This window comes from Temnothorax nylanderi, unplaced genomic scaffold, assembly GCF_030848795.1.
Source record: "Temnothorax nylanderi isolate EJ_2023f unplaced genomic scaffold, tnyl_v1.0 TNYL_tig0742_pilon, whole genome shotgun sequence".
Taxonomy (NCBI): Eukaryota; Metazoa; Arthropoda; class Insecta; order Hymenoptera; family Formicidae; genus Temnothorax; species Temnothorax nylanderi.
Window position 1 is genome coordinate 19,990 of NW_027249804.1, and position 17,238 is coordinate 37,227.

Below are 17,238 nucleotides of genomic sequence, written 5' to 3' on the forward strand. Positions count from 1 at the left end.
ACTTAAATTTAGGTGTAGATTGAGTGTTGATCATTACCCTAAGAGCAAATAGTCTTGAAGTCGACTTCTACCGAAACTGACTTGGCAGAGAAGTCGACATTTTTAAGAACGAAAGTCGACTTGAAGTCGGCGAATGTCGCAAAAACCACTGACTTAAAGTCGACTTCCCGTCGTGATGAAAAGTCGACTTCCCGTCATGACGAAAAGTCGACTTCCCGCCAACTTTTAAAGTCGATTGTGTATCTTTGAAACGAGGTAAAAATGACAAAAGTTAACAGATTTTACTAGATTATGATAAATAAAATCATAGATACGCTAATAAATTTTCTCACTTTTGTAATTTTTACCTCATTTTTTCAAGATACGCAATCGACCCCTTGCTGGAGGGCTAAAACTGATGCATTTCGATTTTTTTTCATATATAAAATAATTTAATTATCTAAAAAACTGTATAATTACAATCCTAATGTTTTATTCTTAATTACAAAGGCGGTCATATCTGTGCCACTTCTGCGTGCGCGGATTCCGGCAGCCACTTCTGGTAAGCTAACAACAGAACTAAAATTAAAACATTCCAGCGTTAATCGCGAAACAATATGCAAAATTAGCTATATATATATATATATATATATTGTTACGTCCAACCCCGGGATTAGGATAAGAAAATCTGGGAAGCGAAGGAAAGGCTAACCAGAGGGGTCGGGGTAAGGAAGGACGCAACTCGAAGCTTAAGAATACTGCTCGCAGGTACGCGCTCTGCGGCGCGTGGCGCGAGCCCGAACGCACTTTTATGACTCAGGAAGGGTCAACGTCTGTAGGGACGCTAAGACGCCTTCCGTGAGCGGTGCGATCGTCGGTCCTCTTTCGAGTCAAGGAATTTAATCCCTTTAACTCGGGATCGGACCTCGTGCAATTCCGAGAGGGAAGATGAGTAGGGGAGGTCTTAATTTAGAATGAATGGAGATGTTTCTAACATAAATACTTAATTTTATTTGACATAGGTAAGATGTTATTTAGTATATAAAAAAAATAATAATTAACTATAGACTATATAGGCGTTAATGTAAAATGTGTATGTGTATACAATAAAACAAAAGAGAGTTGTGTAAACGGTTGTAGTACATTATGCGGATTCTGGACGATTTGCGTGGTTACATTTAATAAAATTCTCTATTGAGGCGAAACATATGAGAATTAAAATAAATAAAGTGTATTTTATAATTGCTATTCCAAGGTTATCATCTCGGGTTGGTCTACTTCCTCGAGATTTATAACTGTCGAGGCGGTTGACGGGGCCGGAGACGGAGTTCGGAAAAAGGAGGGGGAGCCGGGAGGTTCGAGGAGGGCGACCGGATCGCGGTTGACGGGGACCACGCGAAATGGGGCCACCCGACAAACCGGACGATAAGGTGCGGGGGAAAACCGAGATGGGAGGATAATGGGGCGAGATTGTATGACGGGGCGACACTGTTGTGAGGAACAGGGTTCCTCTGAGAAGGCTGGTAGGGGCGGTGGAGTGGCGAGACGCGAAGCACCGGGCTGTGTGGAACAAGGTTCTTCCGGTTCCCTGCGTGCCCGCTTGTGGCGACGTCTCTCGTGTTTCGCGGCGTTTCGCGACTTCTTATTGGTGGGACCGGCCGAATCCACTACGAATTAGCGGATTGTTAAAATTTAAGTCCGTCACGTGCGGGGAAGTCTCCTCATGCTTTGGAGAATAAATCTAAGGAGTACTTCGAGTCCACCAACGAGTCAGCTAACTCAAAGCAATATACCCCGAGTCCGCCTACCCAGCTAACCCAAAGCAGTGTACCCCGAGTCCACCGACGAGTCAGTTAACTCAGAGCAACATACCTCGGATCCGCCGAGCCAGCTAACTCAAAGTAACATACCCCGAGTCCACCGAGCCAGCTAACTCAAAGCAATAGAGATTGTTCGGAATCGACCGATAAATCGGCTAATTCGGAACAGGGGTAGCAAGAGGGATGGAAGGGGAGCCCATTATACTGGGAGACTTCCCTAACGCGTGGATATATGAAGAAGAAGGGGAGCATATGGGGCGTTCCACGCCAAATCGGACACCATTGGGCTTTTGCATCTCCGATTTTTTTGAAAATGTTTTATGTTATAGTATTAGTTGAAAGAGGCCTCCATGATTTTTTTCAAATTTTTTTGTCAAAACGTTTTTAAAATATCGATTTTTGAAAAATTACGTTACTTTTTTTTTAAACGCCCATAACTTTACGAAAAATGGGCCAAATGGGACGTTTTTTTTTCAAAATGTTCGTATTTAAACACACTTTTGATAAAAAATATCAAAAAAATTTTTCAAACTGTATTTCTATAAGATTTTCAAATTTTTAACACAAATTGTTGATTTACAAAAAACACGTACTGATCGATTTTCTTCAAAATTTTTTGTAAAAAACTATCATCGATTCCACAAATTTTAAGCCTAAATTTATAATGGGATAATGACGAAATCTATTTTTTTTCGATCTTTTAATTTCTATTTTTTATTTATCCGTGCTGAAAAATATATATAAATCTTTTTTTTTCAGGCTTATCGGCAACAGTCATTGTTATTTATTAAAAAAAAAACATATATCTTTATCATTTAATAAACAAATAATCGATAATTTTTATTTGAATATACTACAATATATGTCCGTCTTTCGGAAAGAGACGTTAAACAGTTGGTCCAAAAAGGAGGAAGGGAATTAAAGAGGAAGTGAATGAATAGAGGGCGGTTAAAGGTTTGGGTACGTTCCTTAAAAACGCCATGTATCCCGAGAAGGGAATCATTATCCCCATTCTTTATTGTTATTATTTACTACAATATATGATTAGTGCTTTAATATGTATTTGATTATTTTTTAGTCAATATTTGAAGGACAAAGTCCATTTTAAAAGAATTTGGTTAATGTATTTATTCAAAAATTTGCACATTTTCAAATTAGCTCCAACCTTTTACTACAGTCGGTAACGAAAATTGCGATGGATAACTTAGCGGCTGAGTATCTTTCGCGTCTACATCCTTGTTTCGGAACAAAAGTAGGGTTATTGTTGTTAATCGTGTGTTATCAGCGTCTCCTGTGAATAACCTATATTAACTGCTCTTAAAAAAATAACTGTGAAATTTTCATCGTTTACTCTAAAAAAAAACAATTTATTGTAAATATTTATATCATGGAAAATTTTGGACGATATAATTTGTGTTGTAATCCTTTACAACTAGAACAACATAGAGTGAGGAAAAGTCTCCGACGAGCTTCTGTAACTCAACAGAATTTACATGGTTTAAATGATAAAGACTATCTCTGCACATCATGTAGAAAAACATTGGACTCAAAAAATACTACTTTTGAATCTGTTATCGTAACTAGTGATAACCAAGAAGATGAATCAGAAGATGAATCAGAAGATGTTAAAATTGAAAACGTCCTTTCATCAATTTCAAACACCGCGTCTGGTAAGGTTAATTAAACTATGTCGTGAATATTTGAATTTTATTTTATTATAATAAAACAATTATTTTATGTTGAAATAAATGATGGTTCTTATTACTTTTTAGGATTAGAAGATTTTAGTGAAGAACTAACGTCGCAAACCAGTAGTATGTCTCAATTAAGCTTAGGAACAGTGTTGCCTGTGGTTAACGATGCAATTTCTTTGTTAAATCAATCGCCAATTGTTAAAAAACGTGTGCGTAATCCAAATTATTTAGAAAACAAAGTCCAAAAAGTATGTTACGATTTGAAGACGTCGTTAGGAGTGTTGAAAGAGTCTGAGGATAAAGTTAATTCAAAGAATTTTTTGGAAATAATCGACAAATTAAAAATTAAATTTAACGACACTAATACGAATCGATCTGAAAAAATTCAAATTCTCACCCTTTTACCTGAAACATGGGGGTTATCCCGATTATGTGATACAATTGGCTGTACAAAATACATGGCATCAATAGCTAAATCTCTTCGAGAAGTGAAAGGGATTCTTTCAACACCAAGTACGAAATTAGGTTAGTAAAGACTTTTTTATATAAAAACCACTTATTTTAATATTTTATTCAGTAAAGATAAGTTGAATTTTATTATGTTTAGGTCGACCATTATCAAATGATATAAAGTCTAAAATTTTGGAATTCTATGTAGACGATGAAATTAGCATGAATATGCCGGGAATGAAAGATTATCTTTCTATTAGAAACGATGACGGAAAACGTGAACATATCCAAAAACGCCTTATTCTCTCCAACTTAAAAGAGTTGTATGAACTTTTTAAAGTACGATATCCAGCTTATCGGGTTGGTTTTTCTAAATTTGCGTCATTACGTCCTCAACATTGCGTACTTGCTGGTTCTAGCAGAACTCACACTATTTGTGTTTGTTCTATGCACCAAAACGTCAAGTTAATGATGTTAGGTAAGTGATATACTAGTAAAATCTTTGTCAAAAAATAGTTAATCTTCTTTATTCCAGGGTGTGATTTGGCAGCTCTTACAGACCAATTAGCAATACCATTACAGCAATATAGTGACTGCTTTAAAATAATTATTTGTCAGGATCCAACTTCCAAATGTTATTTTCACGACTATGATAAGTGTCCAGGAATACAAACTTTAGAAAATTTATTATTAGATATATTTGATGAAAATGGAATTGATGAAATAACTTATAAGTATTGGATTTCGAAGCCTCATACAAGCTTGGAGACATTCGTAAAAAATTCGTCAGACTTCATCGACAGTTTTTGTGAAAATATAACAAGTCTTTTATCACACACTTATATTGCTAAAAAAACAAGCAAACTATTTAAGAACGCTGAAAGAATCACTGAGAGAGAATGAGTACATTGTTATTTGTGATTTTGCGGAAAACTATGCCTTTGTTATTCAGAATGCCGCATCAGGATTCCATTGGAATAACAGTCAAGCAACTATTTATCCAGTTGTCATTTATTACAAAAAAAATAATGAACTTGTTCACAACAGTATAGTAATCATATCGGATTGCTTATCTCATGATGCAGTTGCTGTTCATGAATTCACAAGAATTACTACGAGTTTTATCAAAGAATTAAACAATGATGCTGTAAAAGTTATTTATTTTTCCGACGGAGCACCTCAACAATTTAAAAATTATAAAAATTTTGTAAATCTCAATTTTCATGAAGAAGACTTTGGGCTAAAAGCTGAATGGCATTATTTTGCAACAGCTCATGGCAAAGGTCCTTGTGATGGAGTAGGGGGAACTGTTAAGAGAATAGCGGCACGAGCAAGTCTTCAACTTCCATATGACGAACAAATCTCAACTCCTCAAGAATTATACATATAACTGGGCGATAAAATCAAATTCTTTGCCAAATATCTATGTGCAATTCTTCTCTAACGAAGATTATATTCAGAGCAAAGAATCATTAGACAAGCGATATATTAGAGCTAAGACAATAACAGGAACGCAGAAATATCATTGTGTAATTCCAGACGGAGAAGGCACTTTGAGATTTAAAGAATTTTCATCATCTGTTGAATCTCGAATTTTTAAAATATTTAAACGTGTAAGAAAATAAACGCTACTTAATAAAAAAAAATTATCAAGCATAATAAACGCTTTAATTCAACTGTATTTTTCCTGAAATCAATTTGTAAACTATTTAGTAATCACTATGTCTCAGATAATTATTAATAGTAGTTCCTGTGTAAATTATTTATTCTTTTCAGATATTTTTCAGCACGGATAAATAAAAAATAGAAATTAAAAGATCGAAAAAAAATAGATCCCGTCATTATCCCATTATGAATTTAGGCTTAAAATTTGTGGAATTGATGATAGTTTTTTACAAAAAATTTTGAAGAAAATCGATCAGTACGTGTTTTTTGTAAATCAACAATTTGTGTTAAAAATTTGAAAATCTTATAGAAATACAGTTTGAAAAATTTTTTTGATATTTTTTATCAAAAGTGTGTTTAAATACGAACATTTTGAAAAAAAAACGTCCCATTTGGTCCATTTTTCGTAAAGTTATGGGCGTTTAAAAAAAAAGTAACGTAATTTTTCAAAAATCGATATTTTGAAAACGTTTTGACAAAAAAATTTGAAAAAAATCATGGAGGCCTCTTTCAACTAATACTATAACATAAAACATTTTCAAAAAAATCGGAGATGCAAAAGCCCAATGGTGTCCGATTTGGCGTGGAACGCCTCATATATATACCGTGCCTTCCGAAAGTTCGGGGCCACCTAAATAATTTGTAAACGGTTTGAAATATAGGATTGAAATTTATAGGGATACAATGGGATCACAAAGTATATTAATTAACCATAAAAACACCCACCTCCACACCCCCGGGGGACGGGGGTAGGGAGGAGCCAAAAAATCTTAAATGGCATGTGGGGTTGAGTGAGGGTTCGTTCGAAAGGGCTTTCCGAGACGAAAACAACGCGATGTCGCCGAGGTCTGTACGATTTTTTTTCGCAGAGTTATGATCATTTGAACATTTTTAGGGCCCACGGCGACAATAAAAGAAAGATAAGGCTTCACACGGGCACGCGCGTTCCTGTGCGTGTGTGCGTGCGTGCGAGTGTGTGTGTGTGTGTGTGTGTGTGTGTATGTGTGTGTGTGTGTGTCAGCAGAGATAAGGACCCCACGGTTCGTCACTCCCGCGGTAGTTAACGACTCCAAACCCTCTCTGCTGTGTGTGTGTGTGTGTGTGTGTGTGTGTGTGTGTGTGTATGTGTGTGTGTGTGTCAGCAGAGATAAGGACCCCACGGTTCGTCACTCCCGCGGTAGTTAACGACTCCAAACCCTCTCTGCTGTGTGTGTGTGTGTGTGTGTGTGTGTGCGCGCGTGCGTGCGTGCGTGCGTGTGTGCGTGTCCGGCCAACTAAGGCAAGACCGGGATGGGAACACTGGTGTATGTGAAGGAATAAAAACACACACACACACACACAGCAGAGAGGGTTTGGAGTCGTTAACTACCGCGGGAGTGACGAACCGTGGGGTCCTTATCTCTGCTGACACACACACAACACACACACACACACACACACACACACACACACACACACAGCAGAGAGGGTTTGGAGTCGTTAACTACCGCTGGAGTGACGAACCGTGGGGTCCTTATCTCTGCTGACACACACACACACACACATACACACACACACACACTCGCACGCACGCACACACGCACAGGAACGCGCGTGCCCGTGTGAAGCCTTATCTTTCTTTTATTGTCGCCGTGGGCCCTAAAAATGTTCAAATGATCATAACTCTGCGAAAAAAAATCGTACAGACCTCGGCGACATCGCGTTGTTTTCGTCTCGGAAAGCCCTTTCGAACGAACCCTCACTCAACCCCACATGCCATTTAAGATTTTTTGGCTCCTCCCTACCCCCGTCCCCCGGGGGTGTGGAGGTGGGTGTTTTTATGGTTAATTAATAGACTTTGTGATCCCATTGTATCCCTATAAATTTCAATCCTATATTTCAAACCGTTTACAAATTATTTAGGTGGCCCCGAACTTTCGGAAGGCACTGTATATATATATATATATATATATATATATATATATATATGGTGTGTGTAGAACTTACTACTTGTCGCTGATCGAATAGCTGGTTCTTTTTGAAATATCTGGCTCTCCTTGGGTCCTGTGGATAGGCTCTCGTTGGCACTCGATGGGTTTAAGTTCGCGCACAGAATTTAACTTAAACTCGAGATGAGATTTGAATCTGGCGCAGTAAATTGAAAGGAGGCGAGGCGACGAGATGATCTGGCTGAAGAGGAGCTGGCCAAGAGAGCAAGTGCTGCGATGTCGAGATTTATATAGGAAAGTTCTAAGGATGGGAAGGGTGAATTGCGTGTGGGATGTGTCAAGTTTTCATTTTGGGAACTTCTGGTTGGCGGGATGTTTCTAATTTTTGTCTGAAGGATTTCTTATTGGGCGAGATGTTTCTCACCCAAGAGCTAGATTCTTAAGTCTTTGCCTATCCTAGAAGCTTAGAGACGGTTGTCGATTTTTCCGGGTGTTCATTGGTGAGTCCCCTCGTAAGGCCCCCACTGTCTTATTGGGGGTTGCAACCCATCGCTTCCTCCAGTGACTCACTTGTTTTTCGGTTATCGCTGGTTTCTCCTTTATTAGGGTTTCTTTTTTATCTCGCGGCCCTGTTTTTGTGTTGACGGACGATGCACACCTCTCAATCTTAAATGCAAGCAAAAACTCCGCCACGTGTATTTACGGACACGTCTCAGCCTTTGTTTCCGCTTGTCGGAAACATCGTACGTGCATTTTGAAAGCTCGCTTGATGCAATAAAGATCTTCATCAGCCCATTAAGGCCCATTTGGCGCGTCGAGTCGCCAGGTTTACATTCTTTCAGTTTTAGGCCTGACAAAGCCGATGAAAATCCTGTCACGTATGCCCCGTCCGTCACTAATTCGTCATCTGGAAAGTTGCGTTTAAGCGCCTAGGTAAACAGATACTTTACCTATAAAAAAAGGAAAAGGAATGTGCAAGGATCAAGGCTCACTCGTCGATCGACAACCGTCCGTGCTTAGTTTACCTTATTCTAATCTTAACGGCTATCCGGGGCGCAGAGGAATTTAAGCGAAAAAGGGAAGTCGTGGAGTTCGCAGGACGTAACAATATATATATATATATGTCGTAGGCAAATGGTTATTTTAGGAAAATAGCTTCTGACTAGGCAAATGCTATCTGCCTGGCCAAATAGCTTTCACCATTTATTCTTGCTATTTTCCTAGTCAAATGCTATTTTCCTAGGCAGATGCTATTTGATTGAACCGCTGTTAGGCAAATGGTATTCCACGAAGCATGCATTGGTGGGTAATTCTTCAGTTTAGCTACCCCAGCACAGAAATCGATGAAATTAGGCTTATTCGACGCGTTTTTGCACGAAACGAAAGAATCTGGCAGAAAAAAGTGTCGCTCTGCCCCGCGAAGCGAGATATTAATCGTTAAAGTTGACAGGAATTAGGTTATGATTCCTGTCATATACCGACGAGATGTAGCGACCATAAACATGCCCCGCGACAACTTCTCACTGATTTTAGGACACGCCTTCGGCGTATAGATTAGTGACGCGCTTTAAAAGTATTTAACTGTTTAAAGCGCGTCACTGAAGTGCACCAATGCATGCTTCGCGGAATACCATTTGCTTAACAGCGGTTCAGTCAAATAGCATCTGCCTAGGAAAATAGCATTTGACTAGGAAAATAGCAAGAATAAATGGTGAAAACTATTTGGCCAGGCAGATAGCATTTGCCTAGTCAGAAGCTATTTTCCTAAAATAACCATTTGCCTACGACATATATATACATATATATATATATATATATATATATATATATATGGGGCATTCTTTCTCAACGAGAGACCCCCCGCCCCCAAAGTTGGTTTTGACGTAAAGAGTTCTAATATGGCTTAAAATTTAGGTAATTATATCTACTTTTAAATGCAAAGTGGCAAAATAAAAAATTCAAGATGGCCGATCCAATATGGCGGACAATGTACATAAAATTGCTTAAATTCGCTTGAAACTCGTTACTCGGGGGTTTTTGGTGTCGCTGAACACGAATCTGACATTAGATTTTTAAAATTCAAAATGGCGGATCCAATATGGTGGACGATTTTTTAAAATTATATTAAATTCACATGAAAATTTTTACACGGGGGTTTTAAGGTGATTGAATAGAAATGTGACATAAGATATTCAAAATTGAAACAAAGGCGGATCCAACACAATGTTCCCAAAGCATAATAAATAGCAAGACAAGTTTTCAGTCCAATAAGCAAAGGCAAAGCAATATGAAAGTTCAGGCAGTGAAGGCAAGACTAGTTAAGGTTTCAACTAGTAAAAGTAAGACACGTTGCTGGTCCAACCAGCAAAGTAATGACTAGTTAAGGGCTCAATTAGTAAAGGCAAGAAAATACCATAATCCAACCAGTAAAGGTAAGACTACTGAAGTTCAATCTTGTAAAAGTAAGAGTAGTCGGTTGTCCAACCAGAAAAGGCAAGATGATGATTAACTCTAAAGCACAAGTCAAAATGACAATAACTATTTTAATATCAAAGTTAATAGGTCAAAACATTAAAAAAAATTATTATAAAAAAAATTATTATAAAAATAATGCGTAAAATAAATATGCTAAACTATGTTATTGTCTTGCCTTTGCTGGTTGGACCAGCAACGTGTCTTACTTTTACTAGTTGAAACCTTAACTAGTCTTGCCTTCACTGCCTGAACTTTCATATTGCTTTGCCTTTGCTTATTGGACTGAAAACTTGTCTTGCTATTTATTATGCTTTGGGAACATTGTGTTGGATCCGCCTTTGTTTCAATTTTGAATAGCTTATGTCACATTTCTATTCAATCACCTTAAAACCCCCGTGTAAAAATTTTCATGTGAATTCAATATAATTTTAAAAAATCGTCCACCATATTGGATCCGCCATTTTGAATTTTGAAAATCTTATGTCAGATTCGTGTTCAGCGACACCAAAAACCCCCGAGTAACGAGTTTCAAGCGAATTTAAGCAATTTTATGTACATTGTCCGCCATATTGGATCGGCCATCTTGAATTTTTTATTTTGCCACTTTGCATTTAAAAGTAGATATAATTACCTAAATTTTAAGCCATATTAGAACTCTTTACGTCAAAACCAACTTTGAGGGCGGGGGGTCTCTCGTTGAGAAAGAATGCCCCATATATAATATATATATAATTATCATAATGTTGTAAATATATAATATTGTTATATATATATATATATAATATTATAAATATATAATATCCACAGACTTTTATACTAGACCACTAACATCTATGGACGCACTGCCGAAAAGCTGATGCGAGTGCGAGATGCAAGTGGTAGTGAAGGGTGCGGCCTAGAGAGCCTCTAGGAGAGAGAGGCGACAACGGGTCATGTGACCAGCCACTCCGTGATTGGCTAGCAACATTATTGAGGGGGGCAAAGGCGAGATTGCGACGTCAATGCAGAAGAGCGTAGGAGGGAGTTAGCGCAGGCAGGTTAAGTCAGGTTAAGTTGAGGTAAACACGCTGCATGGTCATCCGCGCGTGAGTGACTGAGTGACAAAATTAACATCAATTCAACGAAGGAACGGTAAGTCTTTATTTAGCAAACGTTGAAAAAATATAAAGAAAATTATTAAAGTATTATTTACGTGCTATAATAATATTACAAAGCTATATGCGAAATCTGCTGCACAGAACAAAAGTGTCATTATTTTTTTACTCCGATTATATTGCAGTTTCCTGATGAATATAGTGTGTTAAAAAATAAATAAATACTACAATACTGTTAATTTATTGTTCTTGTATTACAGACACTAATCATGCCATCGAGATGCACCGCATATAAGTGCAGTAACAACAGCAATGACGGCTACGCACTTGTAACATATCCGCAAAATGAGTCGCTGAAACAGAAATGGATCGCTGCGGTTGGAAGAAGAAAGAGCTGGTCACCTAATAATACTCAAAAACTTTGCGAGGTTAGTAACAATATGCAGTATGCTCTGACTTTGCACTTCGGAAGATAAATAGATGTAACAACGTAATCTACTGTTAGACTGAAGTATATATTTGTGATTTCCTTTCTCTAGATACACTTCCAACCATCAGAAATAAAATTTGTCGCTGGGCGCAAACAAGTAAAACTTGGTGCAGTTCCTTCACGGTTTTGTACGTGCAGTATAAGAAAAAAACGAAATATCTTACATCTACATCAAGATGGCTGTGTGCAGACATGCAAACCAATAACTAAAGAAGATCTACAAACGAAGTCTCAAGAAATTGAAGACGATGTGCAGCCGATAGTTCACAGCCGTGATTTCGCAAAGCTTGCAGCAGACCGCAGCTTGCAGGTTGGCAGGTGTCCCTTGCTTAATCGCCGCGATCACGCCTACAATCTCGAGTCACTGCATTTTTTTCCGACGAGAGGAAATATCGTGGAATGCTATTATTTATAGGGAGCGAGGTCGCGAAGTGATTTAACTTATTATACCGGACGTTCAATCTGAGATATACGTAACGCTTGTCATTTAATTATTAACTTTACTAACGTTATTTATCGTCTCAATTATTTTTTTAGTTACTTTTAAAGGAATATCAGGAAATAGTGGAGAAAAAAAATTAGAAAAAAATGTAGCACAGAAAATAATTATTATCACAGTTAGGCGAATTCATGCCTATAAAAAGATATCTTAATAAGAAATATTCGAATTTTCTTTATGTTAACGCTAATCTAAGATCGCTCGATACGTAATAATCACGCGAGAATCTCGTCGCGCCTCTTTCAGGATGATAACATGATGACATAATGTATACATAAAGCAACATAAAGAGACATGGAAAATTGACGTTACAAGTGTCCGACGCACGTTAACCAGCATAAGTGCCGGAAATCTGTGCGCGGTCGGCCGTACAATTTATTATCTCGATGTAATACGTCGACGAGCGTAGCGAGTTTCGCGTGACGATATTTGTCGTGCGAATGGATGTGTTACGTCTCAGCTTAATAACATGATCGCGTGACATTTCAATAATAATACCTACCGCCATTTCCCTTTTAGTTATAATGATAGGATATCGATAGGGCAAAAATGGAGAGAAGTGAAGACGAGAATGCGAATTCACCGAGGAGCACCATAATAAAGGAAAATGAAGAATTGCGGAATGAAATGAAAGAAACTGTGGAAGAAGTGGTAAAAGTAAATGAGAAGATAAAAAATAAAATCGTGTGTTTACTTATCAAAAGCAACAAGCTTAAAATATCGAAATAGCAATAGAAATGAATAATTCAAATCCTTATATAACAATCGCTGATAAATCATTGCACACGTATTGAATAACATAAATTAAATAAAGTGTCATATTGTAAACGTACGTGTTATAGGAACATATTTTTTATTATTATATCAGTCAAATTGTGTATTACTTGAACAAACTAAAAACGTAACAATAGAAATAAACTATTCGAATCCTTACATTGTAATCGCTAATAAATCATTGCACACGTATTGAATAACATAAATTAAATAAAGTGTCATATTGTAAATGTACGTGTTATAGGAACATATTTTTCATTATATTACCTATATATCAGACAATAATATCGTGTATTACTTAATACCCGTTTTCACTAACGCCGTGTAACCTTTAACGCCTTGAACCTTAGTTTAATTCAATCTTTGTCTATTTCTTCTTTAGAAATAGACAAAGAGTGAATTGAGCTAAGGTTCAAGTTAAACGATGTTGGTGAAAACGAGCATCATAAACAAACTGAAAACGTAGCAATAGAGATAAACTATTCAAATCCTTACATAACTGCTAATAAATCATTGCACACGTATTGAACATAAATTAAACGTACAATATGGCACAATATTATACAATATTGTTTCATTAGTTCGTACCAATTAAGTTCTTTGGGATTGCGGCTGTTCGTTTTACTGGATTTAAATTATCAGCTAAAAGTCTTGAGCCCATGCTCTTGTAAGATATTTCGTTTTTTTCTTATACTGCACGTACAAAACCGTGAAGAAACTGCACCAAGTTTTACTTGTTTGCGCCCAGCGACAAATTTTATTTCTGATGGTTGGAAGTGTATCTAGAGAAAGGAAATCACAAATATATACTTCAGTCTAACAGTAGATTACGTTGTTACATCTATTTATCTTCCGAAGTGCAAAGTCAGAGCATACTGCATATTGTTACTAACCTCGCAAAGTTTTTGAGTATTATTAGGTGACCAGCTCTTTCCTCTTCCAACCGCAGCGATCCATTTCTGTCTCAGCGACTCATTTTGCGGATATGTTACAAGTGCGTAGCCGTCATTGCTGTTGTTACTGCACTTATATGCGGTGCATCTCGATGGCATGATTAGTGTCTGTAATACAAGAACAATAAATTAACAGTATTGTAGTATTTATTTATTTTTTAACACACTATATTCATCAGGAAACTGCAATATAATCGGAGTAAAAAAATAATGACACTTTTGTTCTGTGCAGCAGATTTCGCATATAGCTTTGTAATATTATTATAGCACGTAAATAATACTTTAATAATTTTCTTTATATTTTTTCAACGTTTGCTAAATAAAGACTTACCGTTCCTTCGTTGAATTGATGTTAATTTTGTCACTCAGTCACTCACGCGCGGATGACCATGCAGCGTGTTTACCTCAACTTAACCTGACTTAACCTGCCTGCGCTAACTCCCTCCTACGCTCTTCTGCATTGACGTCGCAATCTCGCCTTTGCCCCCCTCAATAATGTTGCTAGCCAATCACGGAGTGGCTGGTCACATGACCCGTTGTCGCCTCTCTCTCCTAGAGGCTCTCTAGTGCGGCCATATTGAATTAAGTCACTATCGGGTGTCCAGTTGCTCATGATGTGCGTTTATCTGCATTCGTTATTACAGTACATAACGAAGCAGACGAATGTTTTTGTGTTAAATATTGGTACATGTTATCAATAAGTATGTAAGTCATGCCTTCGACGTGTAGCGTACTTGGATGCCGAAATCGAACCACTACTCCTGTAGTATTAATAACCATTTCTTTTGGACATTCTGTATATGCCAGACTATTGTATAGAAATATTGTAGAAAACCACTTGTATAGAATCCGTAGTATAGCATATCTTGACTAAAATTAACATGGCGGCAAGCATCACGGCCGAGATGCCTGTCAGCGGTCTAGTATTGTATAGAAGTCTATGATAATATCTAAATATTATTTTATAAATTAAAATCTCACATTTTTTATCCGAACCCCAGATTTCTAGCAGTTTGTCTTTGGACACGACTCCCTGCGACTGCAGCGTTTGTACTGTTGCTTGAGTGCGTGGTATCAACCTGAAAAAATCGTATTGAATTGATATAATCTATTCGATGAATCAACGTGAAGTTGAAAGGAGATAGAATAACGATTTACCTGGCCCATGACTTGGTGATGCTCCCAGGTGTCGTCAGCAGCGACGGGACAAATCGTTTCAGCTTAGGGCACACTTGACCCTTCAAGAAGAAATACACGAACTGACTTGACACCGTCCACGGATGCTCTATACCCATCGATGGTAGTGCCCATCCGGCCTTTCCGAATGTACCAGACACGCGGCAAATGATCTTCCCAATTCCTTGATTATATCTATAAATGAGAATAATATTCGATCATAATGAAGATTAATATCTTTATAAATAAGTAGGAAAAACATTATAAAGCAAGAATTGTGATAAAAATACCTTGGCGGTGGATCAACCAATGCAATGGTTCACTAAGATGGCATAACATGGGAGCGAATTTCGGCAATCATTCGGGTTCTATCGCCATGACACCTCTCATGTACATCTTATTCGTTTCGTACACCTCTTGATAAACCATCACCTATTCCGGACTGATTTTCCGTAGAACGCACGAAGAATGCATGAACACAGGTTCCTCCATTTCTGGTGTTCTGAAAGATGGTTCAGAATGGAGAGCTGTCGCATTCAATAGGTCTTAATTGTCGATGATAATTAATAACACACCATACCTAACCTATAAGCATATGTTTCCACTTGGCCTTATCCTGATCCTCTTTTACCTCGTCGGGCGAAACCTTTCTCGCGACTTGATCCGCCATACCTGCAAGAACTATCTGGCGCAGCAATTTCGCTTCCATGTCGGTTGGTAACGGCATTCTGTAACAATTCCTCGCACTCGCGTAAGCTCTGCTCCTCCAGCCTCCTCTCGAGATTCGCCGCCATATTGATGAATGCAATGCATGACGCGCAGCTTAACTGTTTTCCGTCTTTTTATAAGTCGACTATTTAGAAGTCGACTTTTAGTCGACTTTCCGTCATTTTTAGAAGTCGACTAGAAGTCGACTTATAAAAGTCAACTTGCCGTCGACTTTCCGTCAACTGTGCTCTTAGGGTTAAGGTTTAGGTAAATTGTGTGTTTAATCCTCAATGATGAGTGTATATTGGGAGTTTATTCTCAATGATAAGTGTAGGTTGGGGATTAAGCCTCAATGTTTAGTGTAGGTTGGAGATTGATCCTCATCGTTGGATGTTGGTTTGGTGTTAACAGAGTGTTAACCTTTAATGTTCTATGTCGATTTAATCAATGTCGCCATGATCCCTTTATCGTTGGGTGTCGTTTAAATGTTATTGTGTTAATTTTTGTTAAGTGTCAATTGACGGCTTGGTTTATTGGAAAAGTGTTTCAGATAAAAGTTGAAAGGTTTGAAGGGGGCCAATAGACGATCTTATTGGATTTTGGATCCAGGGCCTGTATTGAGCCCAATAGGGCCTAAGTCAAATTTTTTAAATGAAAACCCCTATTTTTTATTGTACCATCTTTCTATATAATACTTTTATATAATATATAATACTTTTTGAGATATTCAAGGAAAACTTGGTAACTTTTTCAATATATATTTAGCTTGTGATATCTTGATGATTGTTTGCCAGAGAAAAAAGTGGTACAGAGGACTTTTTAACTTAATTTTATTTCAAAAATGTGCTGTTGCAATAGTATACTCCAATTTTTTTTAAATATTTGTGTATGCATTTTCTTGGAGTGTTTACAAATATTTAAAAAAATTGGAGGGCTATTGCAGCAGCATATTCTTAAGACAAAATCAAGTCAAAAAGTCTTCTATACCACTTTTTCCTCTGGCAAACAATTATCAAGATATCATAAGCTAAATATTGAAAAAGTTACCAAGTTTTCCTTGAATATCTCAAAAAATATTAGGCAAATAAAAGAATTTTTCAAACAAAAGTTGTTCAAATTAATTAATAGAGAAAGATGGTACAATAAAAAATAGGGGTTTTCATTTAAAAAATTTAACTTAGGCCCTACCCAGCGAGAAATGACCCATCGAATCGACGTCTAATTGACGTCGAAATCATCGATATTACATCATATCGAAATAATGCTCGAAATTTGAAGGTTATTTCGATGTTTGTGCTATATGACATTTTTTAAAAGAAGAGATTATTTGTGACATACATTCATCGCGCCAGACTGTAAACAGGCAAATTATGTATTTTCTGTTAAGACATCGATATTTCATCATTTCGATATCGATTCGAAGCTATTTTGATTTGCCTGTCAAATATATAATAACATTGCCATTATATAGAATGCAATATGAATAAAAAATATTGTATTGGCAGACATGGATAATAGAAATATTTTATGATT

General features: G+C 37.2%; 1 protein-coding gene and 2 long non-coding RNA genes across 6 annotated transcripts; 1 reads left to right on the forward strand and 2 right to left on the reverse strand.

Annotated features, from left to right (window-relative positions):
• Window positions 1–408: 408 nt before the first annotated feature.
• On the reverse strand, window positions 409–16,372 carry LOC139785124 (probable ATP-dependent RNA helicase DHX37). Of its 4 annotated transcripts, none has more exons than XM_071724274.1 (4): window positions 15,288–15,541; window positions 14,980–15,192; window positions 14,803–14,900; window positions 409–546 (listed from the first exon to the last, which is right to left on the reverse strand). In XM_071724274.1, the coding sequence occupies exons 2-4, from the start codon at window positions 15,114–15,116 to the stop codon at window positions 494–496; spliced, it is 288 nt and encodes a 95-aa protein (XP_071580375.1). In that variant the 5' UTR covers window positions 15,117–15,192; window positions 15,288–15,541; the 3' UTR covers window positions 409–493. The 4 variants fall into 4 exon arrangements, 2 of the variants coding, with proteins under 2 accessions (XP_071580375.1, XP_071580374.1); XM_071724273.1 differs by having other exon boundaries at window positions 409–558; XR_011721825.1 differs by lacking the exon at window positions 409–546 and adding an exon at window positions 15,578–16,372 and having other exon boundaries at window positions 14,707–14,900; window positions 15,288–15,499.
• On the forward strand, window positions 10,844–13,964 carry LOC139785127 (uncharacterized). The gene is made up of 3 exons (XR_011721828.1): window positions 10,844–11,142; window positions 11,366–11,533; window positions 11,645–13,964. It is a non-coding gene; the product is annotated as an uncharacterized lncRNA (long non-coding RNA).
• Window positions 12,931–14,678, reverse strand: LOC139785126 (uncharacterized). The gene is made up of 3 exons (XR_011721827.1): window positions 14,153–14,678; window positions 13,762–13,929; window positions 12,931–13,650 (listed from the first exon to the last, which is right to left on the reverse strand). It is a non-coding gene; the product is annotated as an uncharacterized lncRNA (long non-coding RNA).
• Window positions 16,373–17,238: the final 866 nt, after the last annotated feature.